The sequence below is a fragment of the Callionymus lyra genome, chromosome 2 (assembly GCF_982586985.1).
Source record: "Callionymus lyra chromosome 2, fCalLyr1.hap1.1, whole genome shotgun sequence".
NCBI lineage: Eukaryota > Metazoa > Chordata > Actinopteri > Syngnathiformes > Callionymidae > Callionymus > Callionymus lyra.
Genome location: NC_141819.1, coordinates 21,745,267 through 21,766,389, shown reverse-complemented (window position 1 = coordinate 21,766,389; position 21,123 = coordinate 21,745,267). Strand labels below are relative to the sequence as shown.

Here is a 21,123-nt window from a genome sequence, read left to right as displayed (position 1 = left end):
TTCCTAGAACCCATAGTTATGCTAAGCAGCTTGAATCAATCAGTGGGTAAATGGGCCAGAGAGCGTTGTTCTTGTTTAAGATACACAGACAATTTAAATGGAAAAAAACAATCCAATTTGAAAGTTGGAAATTGGATTTGAACTCACCTTTAAAAGGCGCGCGACATGATTTTCAATGAAATATTAATAGAAAGAGAAGTAACTGTGTTTTGATTCTGCCTTGACAACAAATTGAATGTTTCTTCTTCTGTAAACTATATTGCAACGCAGGCTTTTGAGGTTTTCGAATGTGCAATGGGTCATACGGCAGCACCTATTTACCGATGTAAACAATGGATGAAAACGATGGTGATACTTCCTGTCATGAGCTCATACAGGGAGCGTCTCAGGAAATCATGAATGCAACATGTAGGTACATTTTAATTCGCTTCTTAATAGTTTTTCACTCATTATGTGATCAACGGAACCAACTACAGATGATGTATCATTTCAAAACGAAATATTTAAGCACAGTTGTGACTTGTATCCATTGAAGCTAAGAAGTTTGATATTGTAACATCAAAGTAAATATTAGCATCATTTATAAAGAGGTTGGACTGTTTCATATGCAAACGACTGTTTCAACCACAATATTGTCTTGCGTCAATAAACATTTCCATTAACCCCTCACGGTCTCAGGAGAATTATCGGATCGTTCACCTTATCCTTTGTCATTCCACTGAGGCCTCGGTGTGTCCCCCTTCCTTTTGTAGGGCGTCTAATCTAACATGAACACATACATATTCATCTTCACACCCTGGCAACGACGATCTAATTCGCAGCCTCGCACATGTGCAGCCGAAATATTTATTCATAAGCTCATTAGTGCGGTGGGTTTGCCTGTTGCCATCTCTGACACAGTCCTCAGGTTGGCACAACAGAATCGCAGGGGGTTTAGTCTCCTGGATCCGAAGAGAGGACTTAATCCAATCGTCTCACTTCACAGAGGTGAGAGAGGCAAGATGACACACAGGAGAATTATCTTTTGTTCGCCGAGTCTTGGATCTGAGTTCTGCTCGTCTACCTAGAGGTGTCCCATAACGCTGTTCTTATAATCCTCGATGTTTTCCACCGGCTATAGAGACACAAATACAGTTCATTTAAGTTGCAATAGTGTCACTCTTAAACTTCTCAATAGATCTGGGAGATGGCTTCCTCAGGCAGGTACTTTTCCTCAGCTTTACCAGGACTCATCAACTACAATATGTATCCTGGAGGCCATTGGATAAATGTTCTATTGGTAATAAATTACAAAATGTAAACTAATAAAATGTTTCTAAATAATGTTCGCTATAAGAATCCCTGTGTTTATCTAGTGTGTTAAAACAAGTTCACACTTTCCTTTACTGGGATAACCCTATGGTTGGTTCAAATTCCATGTTCATATTAATATGCTCTCCTGTAAATATGCCACTGTTCAAGATAAGGAACAGAGATTATGGATGTCATCAATTATAATTACGATAACGGTAAAACCGATGAACCAAAAAGTGTTTGGTCCAGGAGAAAAAAACAAGATAATTTAGATGGATTGAACCTCCAAGAAAATAAAAAGTAGACACATGCTTCCTGTTAAGAACATTAGCAAATGTATATATATTTTGGCCCACAACCTTGACTGATAAATGTTGAAATGAGAATTGGTTGTGGTAGAAAACACTGATCGTGAAATGGTTAAATAAACCAACATCACCCCAGCCTGAATCCTACTACTTTTGAGGAACAGGGTGTATGTCACAATAACCATTTTTTGTTGATTCCCCTGTTTCAATTGAATTAAACAACTCGTAATCATTAATCTCACTCCTACAATATACTACACACGACAGTCAACAAACCCCAGAGATTCTTGTCCATCCACTGACGCTCCCTAGCATAAGAGGAAGACGATGGATGGATTGCTCATTGATGGTACTTTAAGAGTGGTATCCAGAAGTGTTTTTTTTAATTTGCTTGTTTAGCAATGAGAATGTGTCTCCTTATGTCCCCCCACCTGGTAGTTCAATTCCCTCACCAATAGAGAAAATGCTGAATATACCTCTGGATGTTTTGCTCCCGCCCGTTATGTCATTAGACATTAACTCTGGTTTAATGAGGTAATTAGAAACATTAAGGAAATGTTGTCTTGCCTCTTCCATCTCAAAGATCCTCAGCAACAGTCGCAGCGACACATTATCACGGTTAATGAAAGACAAACATGTTGACGTTAGAGCATTCTTCACGTGGCCACACTTAATGAAGGAGAAGACCTGTACTGTAAACAAAGTTGCTCGTCCCTGTCAGCACTTCAGGAGGAGCCCAGAGGGAGTTGGTGATGTGAACAGGTGCTTCAGTCATCTCAGGCTAATGGAAACAGATCCCTCACACACTACATTATATGACCTTGTGGCGGTACATTGAAGAACCTGTGGAGATCCAAGTTAGCTCAGAGTTACTGTAGAATCCACACTTTTCATCAAATCCATGGATCTGAATATAAGATCTGCATGATTCCACTGTGTGTTTCTTTAGATGGTTCATCTCCTTGACAGTATAACTTGTTAAAGGTCAACCATCCGCACGATTTAGGCTCAGTCATTTGTTAAACGGTATTCATGCTCTGTCAAGATCTCGTGATGTTATGCAAACTGTCAAATTGAGACAAAGACTGACCTCCATTGTTCTCAGCGTGGTGGGACTTTTTGTCCAACAAAGTAAGCCTGCATACGAATGAGTCACAAATCCTCATGCTCTTTCAAGGGCACTCGGTTCAACTTCCACCTACCAGCGTTGTGTACAGTATCTGTACAGTCTGTTCATGACTCTCGATTGCTATGGTAGAGATGCTTGTTTGTGTAGGAAAAGGTTGCACCTTGTTGGTCAACTGTAGATGTTTCTGAAATTGGGCCAGGTGCTTCCCGGGTGTTAGCCGATGACCCAACCAAGCTTAGCTTTGTGCCCCCAGGTTAATGCATGCTTCCTGAGGCACGTGGGATGAGGATAGAGCAGCTCTATCATACACTAGTTAGGTCTGACAGGCTCTTATATGGATGCCACCTCTCTTCCTCCCTTCTCTTGGTGACGATCAGGACCAGATGGAGGGATTATAACTTTTGGCTCTTTGTGTTCTTCAGGTGGATCTCAGGGTTTAGCTGTATGTAAGTAAGTAAGAAAGTAATATTTGTAGAGCGCTTTTCTAGACCAGGGTCACAAAGCGCTTAAACAATCAAATCAATACCCAATAAAATATATGCTTATAAGGTTAAAACACCACAGAGACAAACACAGGAGTCTCAGGGAATCAAGGAAAAGCCTGCACGAATAAAAGTGTCTTAAGATGTTTCTTGAAGGAGTCAGTAGATCATCAAACACAGAGAGAGAGGAAGATCGTTCCAAAGATTAGGAGCAACAGTCTGGAAGGATTTCTCTCCTCTGGTCCTGAAGCGTGTTCAGGAACCATCAGTAGATTCTGATCCACAGACCTCAGAGCCCGAGCTGGGGTATAAGGCTGGATCAGATCACTGATTTAAGGAGGATCTTGACCATGAATAGCCCTAGAAGGAAAAAACAGAATTTAAAATTGATCCTGAAAGAAATTGGCAGCCAGTGAAGAGATTTAAGGATCAGAGAAATGTGAGTTCTTCTACTAGAGCGGGTTAGAGACAGATCCTTCTTGTTAAGACATGAAAATAAACTGTTACAATAGTCCAGGCGAGAAGACACAAACGCATGGATTACGAGTTCCAGATCATGTTGTGACAAAATTTTCCTAAGTTTAAAGATTTTTCTCAGTTGAAGGAAACAGTTTCTGGTCAGTTTTCTGCAGTGTTGAACTAGAGACATGTCTTTGTCAAATACAACATCAGATTTCTCAGGCTCAGTTTGAAAGACTTACCTAAGTCACCCAAGTATTGACTCAACCCTGGAAACTTGTCATCAGGAGCAATAACCAAAGTTTCAGTTTTGTCCAAATGTAGCTGCAAAGGGTTTTCACCCAGCCATGGTTTGATTTCTAGCAAACAATAGACCGAGCTGCTCAGCCTCTGGGGCTCAGTCGGATGAAAAGAGCAGTAAAGCTGGATGTCATCACCAAAAATGTGGTAAGAAACATCAGGAAATCCCTGAATGATTTTACCCAGGGGAATCAAGTACAGCAAAAACAATAAAGGACCCAGAACATAACCTTGAGGGATTCCACACAACAGATCTCCCGATACAGACTTCATTTGATTGGCAGATACACTGAAACTGCGCCCAGAACAGAACCAGACAGTACCACTCCATCCCTCAGTCTTCTGAGCAGGATCTGGTGATCGACTGTGGCAAAGGCCGAGGACAGCCTGTTTGCTGTCCTGTTTCAGTGCAGAAAATAGAACCGATCGTGTCGCACTCCCTCCGCCGTTCGTCATATAAACTTGTAAATGTCTCAGACTTGTTGCCTGCGTCAGGCGTGAGAACATTCCAGAAATATAACCATTAGTGATCCGGGTGTGATCGCAGCTCTCTGCAATCACTCGTCTGCCATATTCCAGAGAGTTTATGCTTTGTCCAACGGGAGCGTTTGCTTTTGTTGCACTGAAATCCAGCTGAATGTGACGTTCATGAGCTTTTCTGTCTTCTCTCTTTCTGTCTCGCCGTCTTCCACCTCTCTTTGTGTGTGTCCATGTTGTCTCCTTCTCTTTGTGTGTGTGTGTGTGTGTGTGTGTGTGTGTGTGCACTGTCTGCTCCCAGCTCCTCAGCGGAAAGCAAAGTTTGTGGAAGGCCCTCGTATCCCACACTCAGAACTCAGCTCTCCTACATACTCCTCCAGCAAGAACCCAGATCTGGACAGATACTGCCCTGGTAAGTTCTAGTCCGGGTCCTCCCTTGTTCTGTTTGTGGAGGTCGACTAACCTATTAAATACGATTGGTGTTTTTGTTTTGGTCCAACCTGTCATTTTTTAAAATAACAAATTAAAACTAACTGCTAGAATCAAGATGGAGATCAAGATAAGTTTAATAATACAATTGTAATTTATAAATTATCTTTTGTATGTTTTGTTATTGTGACCCTGTCCGGGCCACGTAAAGAACATACAGTCAGAGGGGTTCATGTGGCCCCAGAAAGTCTATTTTTTATTCTGAGAATTGTCAGAGAAAATGCACATGCTTGTGAATAATAAGGAATTTTCATGCGCTTTTTTTGCTGAGTCATTATCGTTGCTTTAAAAACAAGGTTTAGTATTCAGGTCTAAGATTAAACCAGTGAGCCGATGACAAGGTCCAGTGGCTGTAGAGTGTTCCGGGACTGGCGTCTCCAGAGCGGACAGATGGACGTCTTAGCTCTTAACCAGAGCTCACTGGCACGACTCACAGCGGGGACAAGTGACTTTCAGATCTGATTTTCGAGTCGGATTGCTGACGCCGCAGCCCAGAGAGTAGATCCGTCGGAACATTTTGTCCGATAAAACCCCCGAACACGAGCGGTTTGTCTTTGTAACATTACTCGTCCGTCTCTGCAGCCTCCTACGTACACCTTACTCATTACAGCACAAGATTTGAGGCTGAGCTGAGGTGACGCCCCCCTGTGGTGTTCTAGTCCCGTGTGGACGAGAGAGGGAAGCATGAGGACGCACTTGCACGTGGATGATCCGTCTTCAGCCCACACAGAGCTGGACGATCTTCAGGTGGAAGCGACGAAGCGATCGGTGAAGCCGCCGAGGGGAGAAGACTCACCGCCCGACATGGATTTATACACGACCGAGGCTTAGTTGAGGGGTTTTGACGATGTCCCTTAGTAGTCCTGGTGAGTGACGTAAGAAAGTCCGTGTTCACACGTTCAACATGTTAATAGAAGTTGATTAGTTTAAGACTAAATGTCTTTATTATGAAATATCTTTTGGAAACTTTATCTTCACTTGGACGCCTCAATTTATTCATCATGCACCAATTAAAGTTCTTCACACATTGTATCAGATGAAAATGTGTTTTCAGCCTGAAAGAATGGAAGAAGAGACAACACATAAATTAATCTAGATTATGTAAAATAATCTACAAGAAGAAATATATGAAGAGACGTCTTATGTAAATGACGAGTAATCCTGAGTTGAGCACCTTTATCTATCTGAATTCATCCAGATAGGGGCTCACATGATGGCCACAGATGAATGAAATACAGGAATGTGAAATTCTCTCTCAGCCTTGCAGCTGTTGTGTGATCTTTACGGGTTGTTATCTCGCCGTTTCTTCTCCACCTGAAGGCCCTCCTCGACTGGACTCGCTTGTTAGTGTCCGAGCGTTACCGCATCAGCGGTTGTAAATGTCCACCAGCAATTTTTATTTTAAGTGAGTTCCGAGAAAGTGCCTGACCGGTGTCGTCTTACCTGCGGTGAGGGTTTATTAATCATCTCGGGGTCCGGTCCACCTCGACCGCAGGGCGCGCACACACTCTTGCATCTTTCTGTTGAGGACAAATCTATCGACTGGCGCACTCACACACACATTCCTCGCTGCGCTCAGATAGTTGCCATGGCAACCATCTGTCTCCTCTGCAGCTCAGGAATCCGTTGGACTGGTGTGTGTTTTTGTTTTGATTCTGGACGAGTGGAATCATGGTTTTCGGGGGCCTCCAGTATTTTAATCTTGTGATCACACACACACCTCTTCTGTTCAGTGACCCACATGTTCACTTCGTTCTGTGGGTGTTTAAGAGTTGCACTGGAGAATTTTTTTTGTCAGTTTTCTTTGCCGTGGCTGTACGTGAATATTTTGTCAGAGGGAGTGATGCATGTCCTGGAATAGCACTTTAAAAAGATAGATTCATCATCTACATCAATGCTTCAGAATTTCTGCTTTTCACACAAACCTTTTTTAGCATTTTCAGCATCATTCGAGGACACTACATTATTGCACAAATTAGCTTTTTATGCCAATGTGTCCCATTTGTTGTCTTCCCTCCCTGTCTTTTACCTTGAACAAACTAGCATTTTATGTACAGAAATAGTTCAGACAAAAAAAAACATTATCTATCTGAACATTCACAGTTTAACAACATTAGCTTATTAAGTACGTTTTGTACATGGCGCACCGTATATATATATATATATATATATATATATTTATATGTGTGTGTGTGTGTACCATATACTATATTCTGTGTTTCTTATCATCTGCAACAATAGCATAGCACATGTACAGGCACTATAATTGGACCAGGCACGTCCAAAGTGCAGCCTGTGTGCTCTTTTTGGCCCTTTGGGCAGATTTCATGCGGCCTCTTATAAACTGTATTGAATAGTAAAAATATAAATTTTTAAAATGTCACACACGCTTTAAGACCAGATTAAAATATGAAGCTGCCTATGGTCAATGCTAATTCCTGAATAGTAAAATATTTTCTTCATGTCTTTCACTAAAGAAGTTTAGAATTTGGTGTTGAACTGGTTAAAGATAAAGGACGTTTTATTTTGAAGTTTTAAGTGAGATAACTCTCGATGTCAATTTTCACATTTGGCCCCTGGCCCTCCTTCAAGCCTCTTGAGCGTTTAAGTACCTAGTACCATTTTCGGTGCCACATTAGGACCTCACTTCAACTTACCGACCACATTAACCCTTGTTTCAGGGTCAAGGTGAACGACCTCCACCACTGCATATGTATCTATCTGGAAGCCAGAGAAAACACAAGGGATACCACAAACTTTGCTTTTGGGCCTTCAGGTCACCCTGACCCTGGTTTAACCCAAGGGTTAATAAATCATTTTTTTAAATGATAAATAATCTACACTAAGTACTCTGGAACCTCATCTAAAAACAAGTGCTATCAAGCGATTAGAACATTGAGTAAGGCTGGTATCGTACTTTTGTTCTTTTGTGTAAAGTATCGATACATACATGTGATCGAATCTGAATATTATGTGGATTTTAATGTAAAAAAGACAGTGAACGTAAGATACATTTGTCACTTGTCTTCACTTATGTGTGTTCTTTTGCACTGGAAATTATTTGTAATTATATTTAAGTGAACATTTACAAAGCTGAAAAGTGTTCCACATGTTACTCTATGTTTAATTATAGTTATTTCTTTCTGTGGGAAATTATCTTAGAAAATTTGTATAAAAAAGTATAATTAAGCAACAGCTATCAAAGTATAGATGTTGGCATCTTAACTGGTATTTAACATTTTCGATTGATGACAAAGCCCTAGAATTGAGAGAATAATTATCTCTGAATTATCTGTAATTAAGTGATTCATCTATTTTCTTTAACTAATCTAAAAATGGCAAAAGGCCTTCAACCCGAGTTTTAATTCAAACTCATGATTGTTGCAGATGAAAAGATTGATCAGGAAAAGCGTCATTTATTGTTGTGAACAGAAGCAGCTCCGGTCATTTACATCCTGCTGTATTTAAGTCCTAACTATAGTTTGCTCATGATCGTTCCTACAATGCACTCTGAGCGTGTAATACTTGTGTGTTCTTGTTGGGATGTTGGTGAGTGTGGGAGTCTGAGGACTGACTTTTTGTTTTCCTGGTGGTAGAAACTGGATTAGAGACTTTAATGCCGACCGAGTCCAGCTGCTGGAGGAGAAACAGATGTGGCAGCAGTCGCAGTCAGGACAGCACTGGAGGTGATCCAGTGTCGGAGACAAAGACTTTTTATAGCGAGAGAGAGAGAGACAGAACCTCAAACACTCCTCCACATGAGCAAACACTCCACATGCTGCGACTGTTCAAACACTGTCCATGAGTCCGTATTCCTTTTCTGATATATCTCATATCTTCCTGCATATCAATTCAATATAGCGATTGCATCATATCTTCGATCTTCTCCAGCGAGGGCTGATACTGATCCTTGAATTTAACCACAGCAGCAGCTCATGATTGCCAGTCAAGACCTGGTGCAGAGACCTGCTGGTCTGGTTCGACCTGCCGGGCAGGAGAGCAAGCGAGAGAGGGAGGGAGAGGGAGAGAGAGAGGGAGGGAGAAACCAGTTTCTTTTTTTCTCACTGCTCTTTATTTAGATCAAACCAGAGTTCAGTCTGGCTCTCCACGGCCACATTTGCTCTCAAACTGTCCCTGCCCGCTCGCTACCACTTCACAAACACAGCACAAGGAAATAAACAATGTTCTGGTTTGGTTTTCATGATGTTGTGCTGTATGAAGCACTTCCAGCCTGAGCTCCCCCTCTAGCAAAACTGCAACGTTTAATGTATTAATATATAAAAATATATCACTATTTACTATTATTTAGTTCTTTCTTTTCAATATGTTTTTACTGTTAGATTATCATAAGCCAGTTGTAGTCGATGTTTTTCACGAGGGAGAATATTTGCTCTGATCGAGATGACACTCGACCAGATCGATGCCTGGCGGTGGTTTTGTTCACTTCGGTTCTGGGAAACGGAGATATTATTGCATCCGTCAGCCTCATGAAACTCTACACTTCGCTACAGCTTTGTGTCGTGAGGATCGTGGCAAATGTGTTGGCAAGTCTTTGAATCCTGCTCTGCGTTTCATAAATGAAGGAACATAGGAAGTCTTTAGATTACATTTTGTAAGTCAAGTGTTGTGTCTGCTGAGTAATGGAACATGTTTTGGTCAACAACTGGTTCTGTGTGTCTCTTTGTGTGTGTGTGTGTGTGTGTTTGAGCATGATCATGTGATTCTCTGCCCTCTTCTGCTGCCAGGAATTAACAGGATAGAGAGGTGGAAACACGCCCTTTGCGCTCCCTCTCCAGCACACACACACTCCACACATACACACACACATGCACCTCACACAGGTGAGGGGGGAGGATCTTATTTCATCACAGGAGCAGCAGATGAACAAGCTCATCTCACTCCTGCCGAACAGGAAAACATTTAATGAGGAATCGTACTCTTGTTTTTTTTTGGAGGGGGGGGATGTTTTCGGAAAGCTCGCCTTTGAGACTTGAGGGAACACGGTGTCGGCGTTTAGAGCTGGGGCAGGTGTGTGTTTCCAGGTAACCAGTAGGTGTTTTTTTTTGTTGGTGCGAGGGCCGGCAGCAGCAGCGAACCCACCACTCACGCTCTTCGTTTTCTCTTTCTTCTTCTTCTCCTCCACCACCATGCCTCGCCTACCTCCTCCTCTGCAGGGGAGTCCAGCCAGGAACTGGGCCCGCCTCCGTCCGTGGATGAGGCTGCCAACACATTGATGACGCGCCTGGGTTTCCTTCTGGGAGACAAAGTGAGTGAGGGGCCAGCTGGTGCCCCCTACAGCATGGAGGAACCCGAGGCTAGAAAGGTAACGCTCTTTTTATCTTTTTTTTTTTTAATAGTTTTGTAAAACGTTGCTGTTTCCATCTATTGGTTCGTTTTGGGGGCAGTACACTTTGGAACCGACCATACCCTGACTGAGCTTACGAAAATAAACAGAGTCTTAAACTTAATCCCAGATATATGACTCATACCTGGTTCATTTTATCTCTCAAGGTTGCAGTGCCAGTTTTTTAATTTTGACCATTGTTATCCAAGCTAATTCTGCTAATGCTCTTTTTTTTTTTGACCCCGTTTCGACCCAACGATACCAAACACGCTTAAGAACTTAAGGGCTGGTTAAGCAGCATCTTACGTCGCAACGTGTAGCTGCAAGGTACAAGTCATGTTTGCTTAAACCTGTACTTTCTGGTAAATAATGTCTAAGCAGTCAATTTAACTCGCGTTTCTGGACAGGTCTGTTTTCTAGTTCGACGTATACCTCAACTGTCGTGCTCGCGAAAACATCTACAGACTTGAACTACATACCAGTTCATAATAGATATCAGTTAAATTCCCTGATGTTTAATTCTAAGACAGAAATAACACTTTATATTTTCCAAAAAATAGGGTAATGGGGCAAAATGACACACATACTTTCTTTGTGACCAACAAAGAATGGTTATTGCATTGAGGCTGTGTTTTTATTTGTATTAATTTGGATCTGGGTTGATTTATTTCCTCATTAAGCCACACTCACCATCCCATAAACTATTACTCCCAAGAGTTTATCTAAAACAAATTATTATACTCACAAACTTTTCAAGCCCATTGTCACCCACATTGTGACCTGTTGTGGTCCAAATATAATATATCTGAATTTAAAAAGCTTAGATAATAAACATTACAACAGTTTGACGGTAAACTAAGAAGCACAACAAACAACTTGAGGGTCAAACCTTCCAGTTGATTGTCACAGATCTTAAAATTGTTCTGAAAAGAAGGCAAAACTTTAATAATCTAGCGAGCTATAGATGTAAGTGGAACCCTTATTGTTTATATATTTATTTATATAGTTTACAGAACGGCTTAGGTTAGCGTGACTGAGCAGTGCGGGACATTTAGACGATCTTGTTCTAAAAAAAGTGTTTAAGAAATTAATACAAAAAGTGTAAACGTCGATTCTTGGTTTTAAGTTTTTTGGTGCAGTGAATCTTCTGTCGAAACGGTGTCAAGCACATCAAAGTTTAGAGTTTGAATATTCCTAAGCGTTTGAATATTTATTCTTTATGTACGTCTCGTTATTTGTGTTTTTTGACACCTGCGAGAGTGACGTTGCCAGGGGGAGCAAACACGCCGTCGTCTGATTCGATTTGTTTTGACATTCATCTTCGGAATATCCCCTCAGTTTTGACAGGTCTTGGCTTGTTTGGCTCCCCAGATCAAAAGACATCTCTTTAAATTGCCCCCAATCCCAGGCAAACACTTTGTGTTCTGAATTTATTAGCATCAGTCTCCACCGTGAAACCTCTAATTATGGGCTTATGTAACATATGATTATTTATTTTCTCAGTGTTTTGCGCTTGCTTGTTACAGACGTGAGAGTTGCAGTGTGTTTTTTTCGCGTTGAGATGGTTTTGCTACATAGAGTTGCGTCACTTGACTCCCCGGAGGTCATCAAAGGTTCGTAATTGTTCCGTCGCAGTGCTGCGAAAATTGTTTCCCAAGCCCGTGTTTTGAGAGTTGCCACAGGGGCAAAGTTATTGACTTTCCCACAGTATTTAGCATTAGGATTTTCGTTTTAATGGAGCCGACGAGTCGCTTGTTTGACTTTGAGACGTAGAGCCGAGAATATTGTTCTACGGCGCCGCAGAAGCTTCCAGACGGAATCATTTGACTGGGATATTGCATTATTTACATTAATACATTTGGATTATTATTTATCATTTATGTCAAACCTAAATTAATCTAACACAATATCATATATTCACTGCATATATCTGTTACTCACTTAGTAAAGACCAAGTTTATATTATATACTGTCATTGGGAAAACTAACCAGCTTCCAAAAAGTAACCACACGATACACACGAGTTATTACCTGATTAACAGAAAAGAAAACATGGAATCGCTGTTTTTCTCAGTACAATTCCATGGCTTTTGATGTAAGAGCTTAATTGTATTAGTAAGAAAACATGGAAAATATCAAGATGTCAGAGAGTTCTTTAATTAAACTATTATTATCTATTCTTGTCATATTATATCTGTACAAACAACTGTACGTTTAGTTGAACCCGACATTCAAATTGACAAGAAACTGAAGAAAATAAGGCTGAAATGATTTTTTATCTTCTAAATTGCCTTTCAGCCTTATTTATTTATTTATTTTGTTATGGAGAAGAATTGCTGAGTCATGTTTCTGTCCTCTTTTACCGAGCTGTCTTTATAAATGCGGTGGTTCATTTCAGTGGCGATGATAAAATGCGGAAGGTAATTTGGAAACGTAAATAAAACAGTGGCTGGGACATAAAAACAGTCTAAGGTAGTAAAGATGTTGATGTCAGTTAGTTTGTAATATTTGTATATGATCGTCCCTGATTGAAGATAAAAGTATGATTTTCCCACATTTATCTGATGTTATACTTAACCAACAGACTCCAAACCTATCATTGTCTCCGTCAATCACCTTGAACTGCCTCCAGAACCAAATGATTTCTTCTCACACCCGGTCTTGAGCCGACACGCAGCCGGTTCTGGCCTCGTCGTGGCTTTTTCTTGTTTGTGACGCTGGCAGCGGTTCAAGCAGCAGCTCCGCCCTCACTTCTTAAGCCCTGCTAGCAGATGCCCCGCTCGCCTTACCCCGACCTGCTCCGACAGGTGTGATCTCACCTACTGGGGAGACCCACCTGGAGGGAGGGGGGGGGGAGGCGAGCCGGACCAGTTGTTGAGGTTTGAAGCAGTGTGGAGGAGCCATTAGTGTGACGGACTAGAGGCTGCTGAAGCCGTGGGGGTGTATCAACCGAGAGAGCTTTATTCAAGCGGCTCTTTTTAGAGACGTGACTCACTCCCGGCACCCTGCCTCGTCCTGCACACTGTGCTAACTTTCCCTTATTGTTTAGCATATCTACCCCGAATAGTCGACGCGAATCAACACACGGGCGCGTCTGAAGGCTTCAGATCAGAGCTTTTGTTCGTCATTTCTCTTGATATATTCTGGATTTACCAGATTTCTGTCGTCAATCTCTTGACGTTTCAACTCCTGAATAACATACTGGACAGTGACGGATGGTTAAAGTCAACCAAAAGAAAATAACAGTACAAATACTGCAATCGTACAAATACTACAATCTTACAAATACTACAATCTAAAAAATACTACGTTTACAGTGATGCTACAAGAAAATAAAAAAGACGTCTCAACAGTAATGTTACAGTAGCGTCGTTGCTAAAGTTGCATCAAGCTAATAGCGATAGCTACACAAATATTACATCAGTGATCTGATCCAGCCTTACACCCCAGCACGGGCTCTGAGGTCTGTGGATCAGAATCTACTGATGGTTCCTCGCACACGATATCGGACCAGAGGAGAGAAATACTTCCAGGCTGTTGCTCCTAAGCTTTGGAACGATCTTCCTCTCTCTTTGCGCTTGATGGATCTACTGACTCCTTTAAGAAACATCTTAAGCAGTTTTTATTTGTTCAGGCTTTTCCTTGATTTTCTGGAACTCCTGTTGTGTTATCAGTTTTATCTTGACCTTTAAAGTATATACTTTATTGAATATTGTTTTGATTGTTTAAGCGCTTTGTGACCCTGGTCTGGAAAAGCGCTATATAAATAAAAATTACTTACTTACTTACTTACAAATATAATATAAGAATAGCAACTGAAATATCAAGATCATAGTAGTACTTAGGTAGCGGGAATGTAAAGATTGGATCAATACCATTTTAAACGCGATTGTCATAATACCGTCCCCCGCAGGACCACGAAAGTTGCGGAACCAGATAAGCGGGTAAACCGACAACAACAAAAAATGGTCAACTGTTGCAGAACTACAATAACAAAGATTCTAACAGCAGAATGCTGACACAGCAGTAATCCAAACAAGTCATAGTAAAAGAATATTAATAAAACAAAAGTAATTTTAGCTGTATTTGACCTAAAAATACCAATTATACTGCAGAAAACAACAGTAAAGTGTGCTTCGATGTAAGCTTCATAACAGATAAATAGTTCAGCATGTCCACGGACGAACAGACCCGGGAATTTACTCTGAATCGGCTTTGGAAACCAGCGCGGGATTGCTCATAGTTTCACCAGAGATAACACAATAATCACGATCGCACACTGGCAAGATAAGAGGGTCCACGAGCCGCTCACCATCCGACCCGAGAAAGGCACTGTAAGCCAGATATCTGCGACTGTGCCATATATATCGTAACATCAACGTATGCGGGACGAGTGGGACGTTCAACACCGACCCAGAGAGAATCACTTACACGCTTTAAGTGCTCAAAAGGAATCTTTCAATCATCAACATGAAGGGTCAAAGCAAAATGGGTCACATCAAATGTTCTTTTTATGTTCGGCGCAAGGTGATTTACAGCTGAACGCCTCCATGGTGTATGAGGAAGTATATGCAAAGTAGGGGGAATGGCGGTCAAGAGTCTCGATATGGGATGATAATGGGTATTTCTTGGCCGTTTAGGGTTGAGTTCAGAGAGTCGACCACACGTTTTAAAATTAGATTTTTTGTTGTGTAACCTCATGAAACATAATAGTTTATACAGAAATACAAGTTTAAATATTCTCAGTCAACACTATGGAGGAATACATTTACTTATGACAAAGGTGTTCATCATACATCAAATCAACAAGAAACTGAAGAAAAGTGAAGAAACTGAATAAGGCTGAAATGATTTTTATCTTCTAAAATGCCTTTCAGCCTTATTTATTTATTCATTTTGTTATGGAGAAGAATTGCTGAGTCATGTTTCTGTCCTCTTTCATCGAGCTGTCTTTATAAATGCGGTGGTTTATTTCAGTGGAGATGATAAAATGTGGAAGGTAATTTGAAAACGCATGTTTACTTTTCTCGTTTAGGGCCACATTTGATCAAGAGAAAATGTGCGAGGGCCGTGTGAGAACAGTGACATCAGGGTTATCTCATACCAGACTTCTCAATTTAGTGTTGGATTAAACGGATTAAAGATATCTAAGCTTTTATTTTGAAGTTCTTCACGGACAGGCGGGGGGTTAAAAGATGTTCAGTATTTAGTAATTAGCATCAATATTTAAAGAGTTTTATTTTTTTACGATTTAAAAAAATGTGTCTGTTAGATTGTCAGTTTATATCTGAGAAATCGACTATAGACTTGAAGATTTACGGCGGGCCACACTTTAGACCTCAATTATGCAATTATCTTAAAATCAATAGCTGAAAAAAGTACAAATGTAATAAGACATTGTTATATAATGATGTTTTTTGACCCCCCCCCCCACCCACCTTTCTCTCATTATTAATTTGTTTTGGTTTTTCAAGCTTGTTGCCTCTTTCCTTCCCTTCCAAAAATATATTGACCTTAATAAGCAAGTATTGCACGGTCAATAGATCCTCCTGTTGCGGGCGTAATTCCGCCGCGAGCTGCAGATCATCTTCCTGCATTAGCGTGGACACTTTGAAGCATGTCGCGATGGTTTGTGCGAGTATCAATTCAAGAGAGAGTGCTGAAATAAAACACGTTAAGAGTTTCGATCGGCAGTGATCCGGGGATCAATGTCTTGCTCAATGACACTTGTTGATGCCGACAGCAGGATCAAACCGGCACTCATGCGATTAGCGCCGCGACCCAAACACTTCGATGTGCAGATTAAACGAAACTGCAAACACGGCCCTGATCCCCGGCTCGTCACCTCCTCGCCTCGACCTCGACTCGCCGTCGACCTCTTCCGTGCCACGCCGTCACCAGGCTGTCAATGCCACTTAAACGCTCACATGATCGTTTGCCATGTTTTGGCGAGAGGCGTGGATGTTTGTTTTGGCGTGGCTGTGGGTACAGCGTGTCTTTTATTTCTCGTCCTCTCGAACCCAAACACACATGAAATTTTTTTCATAAAGGATCGCAGTATATTTTTAGCCTTAATCCACTTCAAATTTTCTCCCTGTTACGCTAATCCTTCCACAAAAGGAGCAGGGGATTATACGGACTCTTATTTGCGTAATTGCCACTCCCTTGAACTCCTTTCCTGATCTTCCATGTCGGTCATTAATCTGCCCTCTGATCTCACTCGTCAGCCTTTTTTTTATGTCGGGATAACTCTTTGGTCGCTGTCACTACATCTGCAGAATGGTTGCTGCAAGACTCTGATAAGTGTTTTTTGTGTGGCAGGTCCAGAACCAGAGGATCAGTCCGTGCTCTACCCTGACCAGCAGCACCGCCTCGCCCACTGCTGGTAGCCCCTGCTCCACCCTCCCCACTGCCATGCCCAGCCAGGCGGGAAACAAGGACTGCGCCTACGGTTCCGTCACCAGTCCGACATCCACGCTGGAGAGCCGGGACAGTGGGATTATCGGTGAGATAACCCGTGAAAACCATGTTTAATTTTACTGTAAAAAGTGTTTTGATACACGGATATATTAATTTTACTAACCACTTCTACGATTTGTTTATTTATACATTAACATCGTTATTCTACACAACAACAAGGTCTTAAGCTAATGTAGCTACTTTAGCAATAGCTCTTGCGCTACAGCATGACTATTGCTAACAATTCTATCCACTTCTTAAGCCAAATTAAAGCTAAATATTAAAGTCAAATATATATTTTTTAAATTGATGTTGGGCTAAAGGATTAGCTAAAGTAGCTAATTTAGCATTAGCTCTTCTGCTACAGCACTAATATTGCTAACAAATCTATCCACTTAGCCAAATTAAAGCTAAATATTATAGTAAAATATATGTTTATTTGAATTGTTGGTGGACTAGCATTAAAATGGAACATATTTAAGTTACAAAAATAGTTTTTTAATTGTTGGTCGGCTAAATGAGTAGCTAATGTGGCTACTTTAGCATTAGCTCTTGCCTAATGTATAACTATTGCTAACAATGCTATCCACCTATTAATCTTAATTTAAACTACATATTTGGGTAAAATATATATATCTTTAGCTCCTTTGCTATATCATTGTCTATTAGCTGAGTTAGCACTGTTAACAGTACATATTAAAGTAAATAAAATGTTTTGAAAAAGAGCTTCTGCTATGGAATAACCATTACTTACAAGTATACAAGCTAAGTACATATTTTAAACGGTACATAAAGTAAATATTTGTGCATTGTGGGTGGGGTACATGAGCAGCAGTGGTGAAGATGGCTAACACAAACACTAACACTATCTCTATGTGTCCTCAGCCACCCTGACCAGCTACTCGGAGAACATGGATCGCGGCGGCAAACACGGCGAGAACTCGCGGGGGAACCTGAAGCTGTGGCAGTCGCAGAAATCAGGCATGGATTCGTTTCTGTACCGGGTGGACGAGAACATGACCGCCTCCACCTACAGCCTCAACAAAATCCCCGAGAGAAACCTGGAGAGCATGTCCTCCCACTCTGCCCACTCCATCCCTCTGTACCTCATGCCCCGACCCAACTCTGTGGCCGGTGAGTCCTTCCCTGCCCCGCACCAGGAGCAGTCCTGCCCTGGTTCTTTCACTTCTGTCCTTGCATGTTTGTTCTGACCCTGCACACACTGTGACTTCTTTGTACTACTGCTATAATATCACTAGGACTTCAGCCACTACTTAAGCTACTGAGATAACTGAAATAAATCCTGATTAGTGGATCCTCTCCACTAATAATGGCATTAAAAAGAATCCGGATTCAAAGTCAATTCTCGTGAAAACAACTTCCACTTACATGCGGCCAGTTGCCTGTGACCTTGTAGAAATATTTGAGGCTAACCAAATTTTATCTCCTACCTTTATTGAATTCATCCTGTCTATATAAAAATAATTTTGCAATCTATTTCTTTATAACCTTAACCTTCACATATGTATGTATTTCTATTAGGAAACTTAAAATATACTCAATTAATAATACCATGTATTATCTGTTTTTACTTGAATATAACCAACGTTTCGATATCGGTTACATTTCCCATCTCCTGAACATCTTGGTGACTCAGTGCCGGGGCGAGGCCCCCTACTGACTCTAGTTTTAGCTTCCCAGCAGCCCCAGCAACATTCTCAGCTGCCAGTTTCCCTCCATTTTGGGAAACTGCTGTGGCTCATTTTTTTGGGTGGACGGCAAATCCTCACAACTCGCGGCCATGGAGTGAAGCCAGCGGAGGTGTGAGCTGGGAGAGAATGAGGGGCTGTTTTGTTTAATCATGGTGACCAGCAGCAGACCTTGAGATTATAGGACTTCAGAATGCTTCAGGTACTGTTTTGTTGGTTTCACGACTCGGACTCAAACCTAGAAACAGGTCCTTGTCCAAAAACTGAAGCTTTGTTCTTAGTGAAGAAGATGGCTGGATGGATAGATGCTTATGTGCTTGATGGATCTACTGACTCCTTCAAGAAACATCTGAAGACGCTTTTACTCGTGCAGGCTTTTCCTGTGTTGGTGTTGTCTTGACCTTTTAGGCATCTATTTTTTGGGGTATTGTATTGATTGTTAAAGCGCTTTGTGACACTGGTCTAGAAAAGCGCTCTACAAATATTTACTTACTTACTTATTTCATTTTTGAAACTACCTATTATAGCATAATAATATATTAAATGTTAATAAAACATTAATTTTTGTATGTTGAAATGCAAGTTTTCTTATATAATAATAATAAATTGTTCACGCGTCTCATGCCCATCTTGCGGGTCATTATGTTAAATAATGATTTAAAATATAACATAAAGTTCCTAATTTTAAAATGCTTAAATAAATATTCTATCCGATACATGAATCAGATGTTTTATTATCTGTTGAAGGATTGTTGATAAAGCTTTTTTATTGCTAAGCTATAGAGGTTTAAGTTCAACTTGTTCATTTGCTATAAATATATATATATAAATATACTGTATATATACACACACTGCATGCAGAATTATTAGGCAAGTTGCGGGGGATTCATTTAATTATTGAACAACAACGGTGCTACTGATCAATCGAAATGTTACTAAATCTCAAACTTGGATATTTAAAGAAGTAAAAGTGAGGTGTCGGCTATAATAAAAATAAATATATATATATCTGTGTGTGCAAAATTATTAGTGTGCAGAATTATTATGCAGCTCAATAAAAACCAAACTAAACTCGGTTATTCAGTTTTATCTGTTTAAGTGATGATAATAATAAAACAAGTCAAAATGTACAAATACACTTCTGACATTTAAACAACAGAACATTAACCAATATAGCCACCCTTCTTTTCAATAGCACTCAAAAGCCGCAACCACGACTCCCAGACACTGTTCAGAGAGACTCCTTCCCCTTAAAGGTCTCATTTAATAAGGGCCCACAGGTTCTCCATGGGATTTAGGTCAGGTGAGGGGGCCATGTCATTATTTCTTCATCTTTCAGGCCTTTACTGGCTATAGCCAAGCAGTGCAGTATTTGGATGCATGAGATGGAGTACTGTCCTGCATAAAAATCATGGTCTTTTTGAATGATGCAGACTTTCTCCTGGGGTTGAATTTTAGTCCATCTTCAACCCTAAAGGGTCCAACCAGCTCATCTTTACTAATACCAGCCCACACCAGTCTTCCACCTCCACCTTGCTGGAGCCTGAGTCTGAGTCGGAGTGGAGCTCTCTGCCCGTTACTGATCCAACCACGGGTCCATCCATCTGGTCCATCAAGAGTGACTTCTCATCACTCCATAAATCCTTTGAAAAATCTGTCTTCGGATATTTCTTGGCCCAGCCTTGACATTTCATCTTATGTTTTCTTAGTGGGGGTCTTGTTTCAGCCTTTCTTACCTTCGCCATGTCTCAGAGTACTGAACACCTTGTTCTTGTTCTTCTTCTGGAAGCTCCAGGTAGGTTGCAGTTCTGGAATATGACTGCACTGGACAATGGGTTCCTAGTTGCCTCTCGCTTGATTCTCCTCACATCTTTTGCAGTTGCTTTGCGACTTTTTTTCTCAACACATGGCTCAATATCTTGGAAATGTCAAGAGTGCTGCATCCCTCTGCAACACATTTTTCAATTTTGGCCTTTTTTTTTGTGAGTCTGTGAGATCTTCCTTCTTGCCCATTTTGCCTGAGGAAAAGAAGCTGCCTTAGAATTGTGCACACCTGACATAGCATGTTGATCTCCTTAGGCCACACCCTCTCTTATTATACAAAGGCACTTAACCTCGTATGCTTAAATTTAATTGGCATTCAAGTTTATACAGATTAGAGCTGGAAAATATATATACAAAGGACAATGTCGTCAAAATACTGACTTGCTTAATAATTCTGCATGCAGTATATATATATATATATAAAAACAATAATATTATTGCTAATTACTAAAGCAGAAAGTTCAATAATTCAGTTCATTTTCTGACACTTAATCTTCTGTAACTTTTTTAAACATCCAACTAAACTTTAGGGATTAAAATGAAAGTTACATATCTCCACTTAATTCCCTCCAGACTATTAGCAGCGACAGTGTGGCCTCTCCTCTCCTCCCGGGATTAGATCCAGCAACCTTGTGTGTGTGTGTGTGTGTGTGTGAGTGTGTGTGTGTGTGTGTGTGTGTGTGTGTGTAGCGTTTCCTGCCAAACCACCAAAGGTTCTGTCTTGGGTCTCATCTGTTGAGCTGTTTATCATCCCATCTGTTGCAGACCCTCTCGATCGTATCAATCATTAATGTTTTGGGGTGTGTCCTCTGAAAGACGCAGCGTGGTGTGAACAACCAGCAGCTGCTGA

General features: G+C 40.9%; 1 protein-coding gene across 4 annotated transcripts in view; it reads left to right on the top strand.

Annotated features, from left to right (window-relative positions):
- tanc2b (tetratricopeptide repeat, ankyrin repeat and coiled-coil containing 2b) overlaps positions 1–21,123 on the top strand; it is an 86,977-nt gene that overhangs the window by 46,458 nt on the left and 19,396 nt on the right. For all 4 annotated transcript variants that reach the window (XM_087784077.1, XM_087784076.1, XM_087784075.1 and 1 more), the window contains 4 exons: positions 4,750–4,860; positions 10,112–10,260; positions 16,603–16,786; positions 17,626–17,874. In XM_087784077.1, the coding sequence (XP_087640203.1) occupies positions 4,750–4,860; positions 10,112–10,260; positions 16,603–16,786; positions 17,626–17,874 (693 nt within the window). The remainder of the gene's footprint in view (positions 1–4,749; positions 4,861–10,111; positions 10,261–16,602; positions 16,787–17,625; positions 17,875–21,123) is intronic.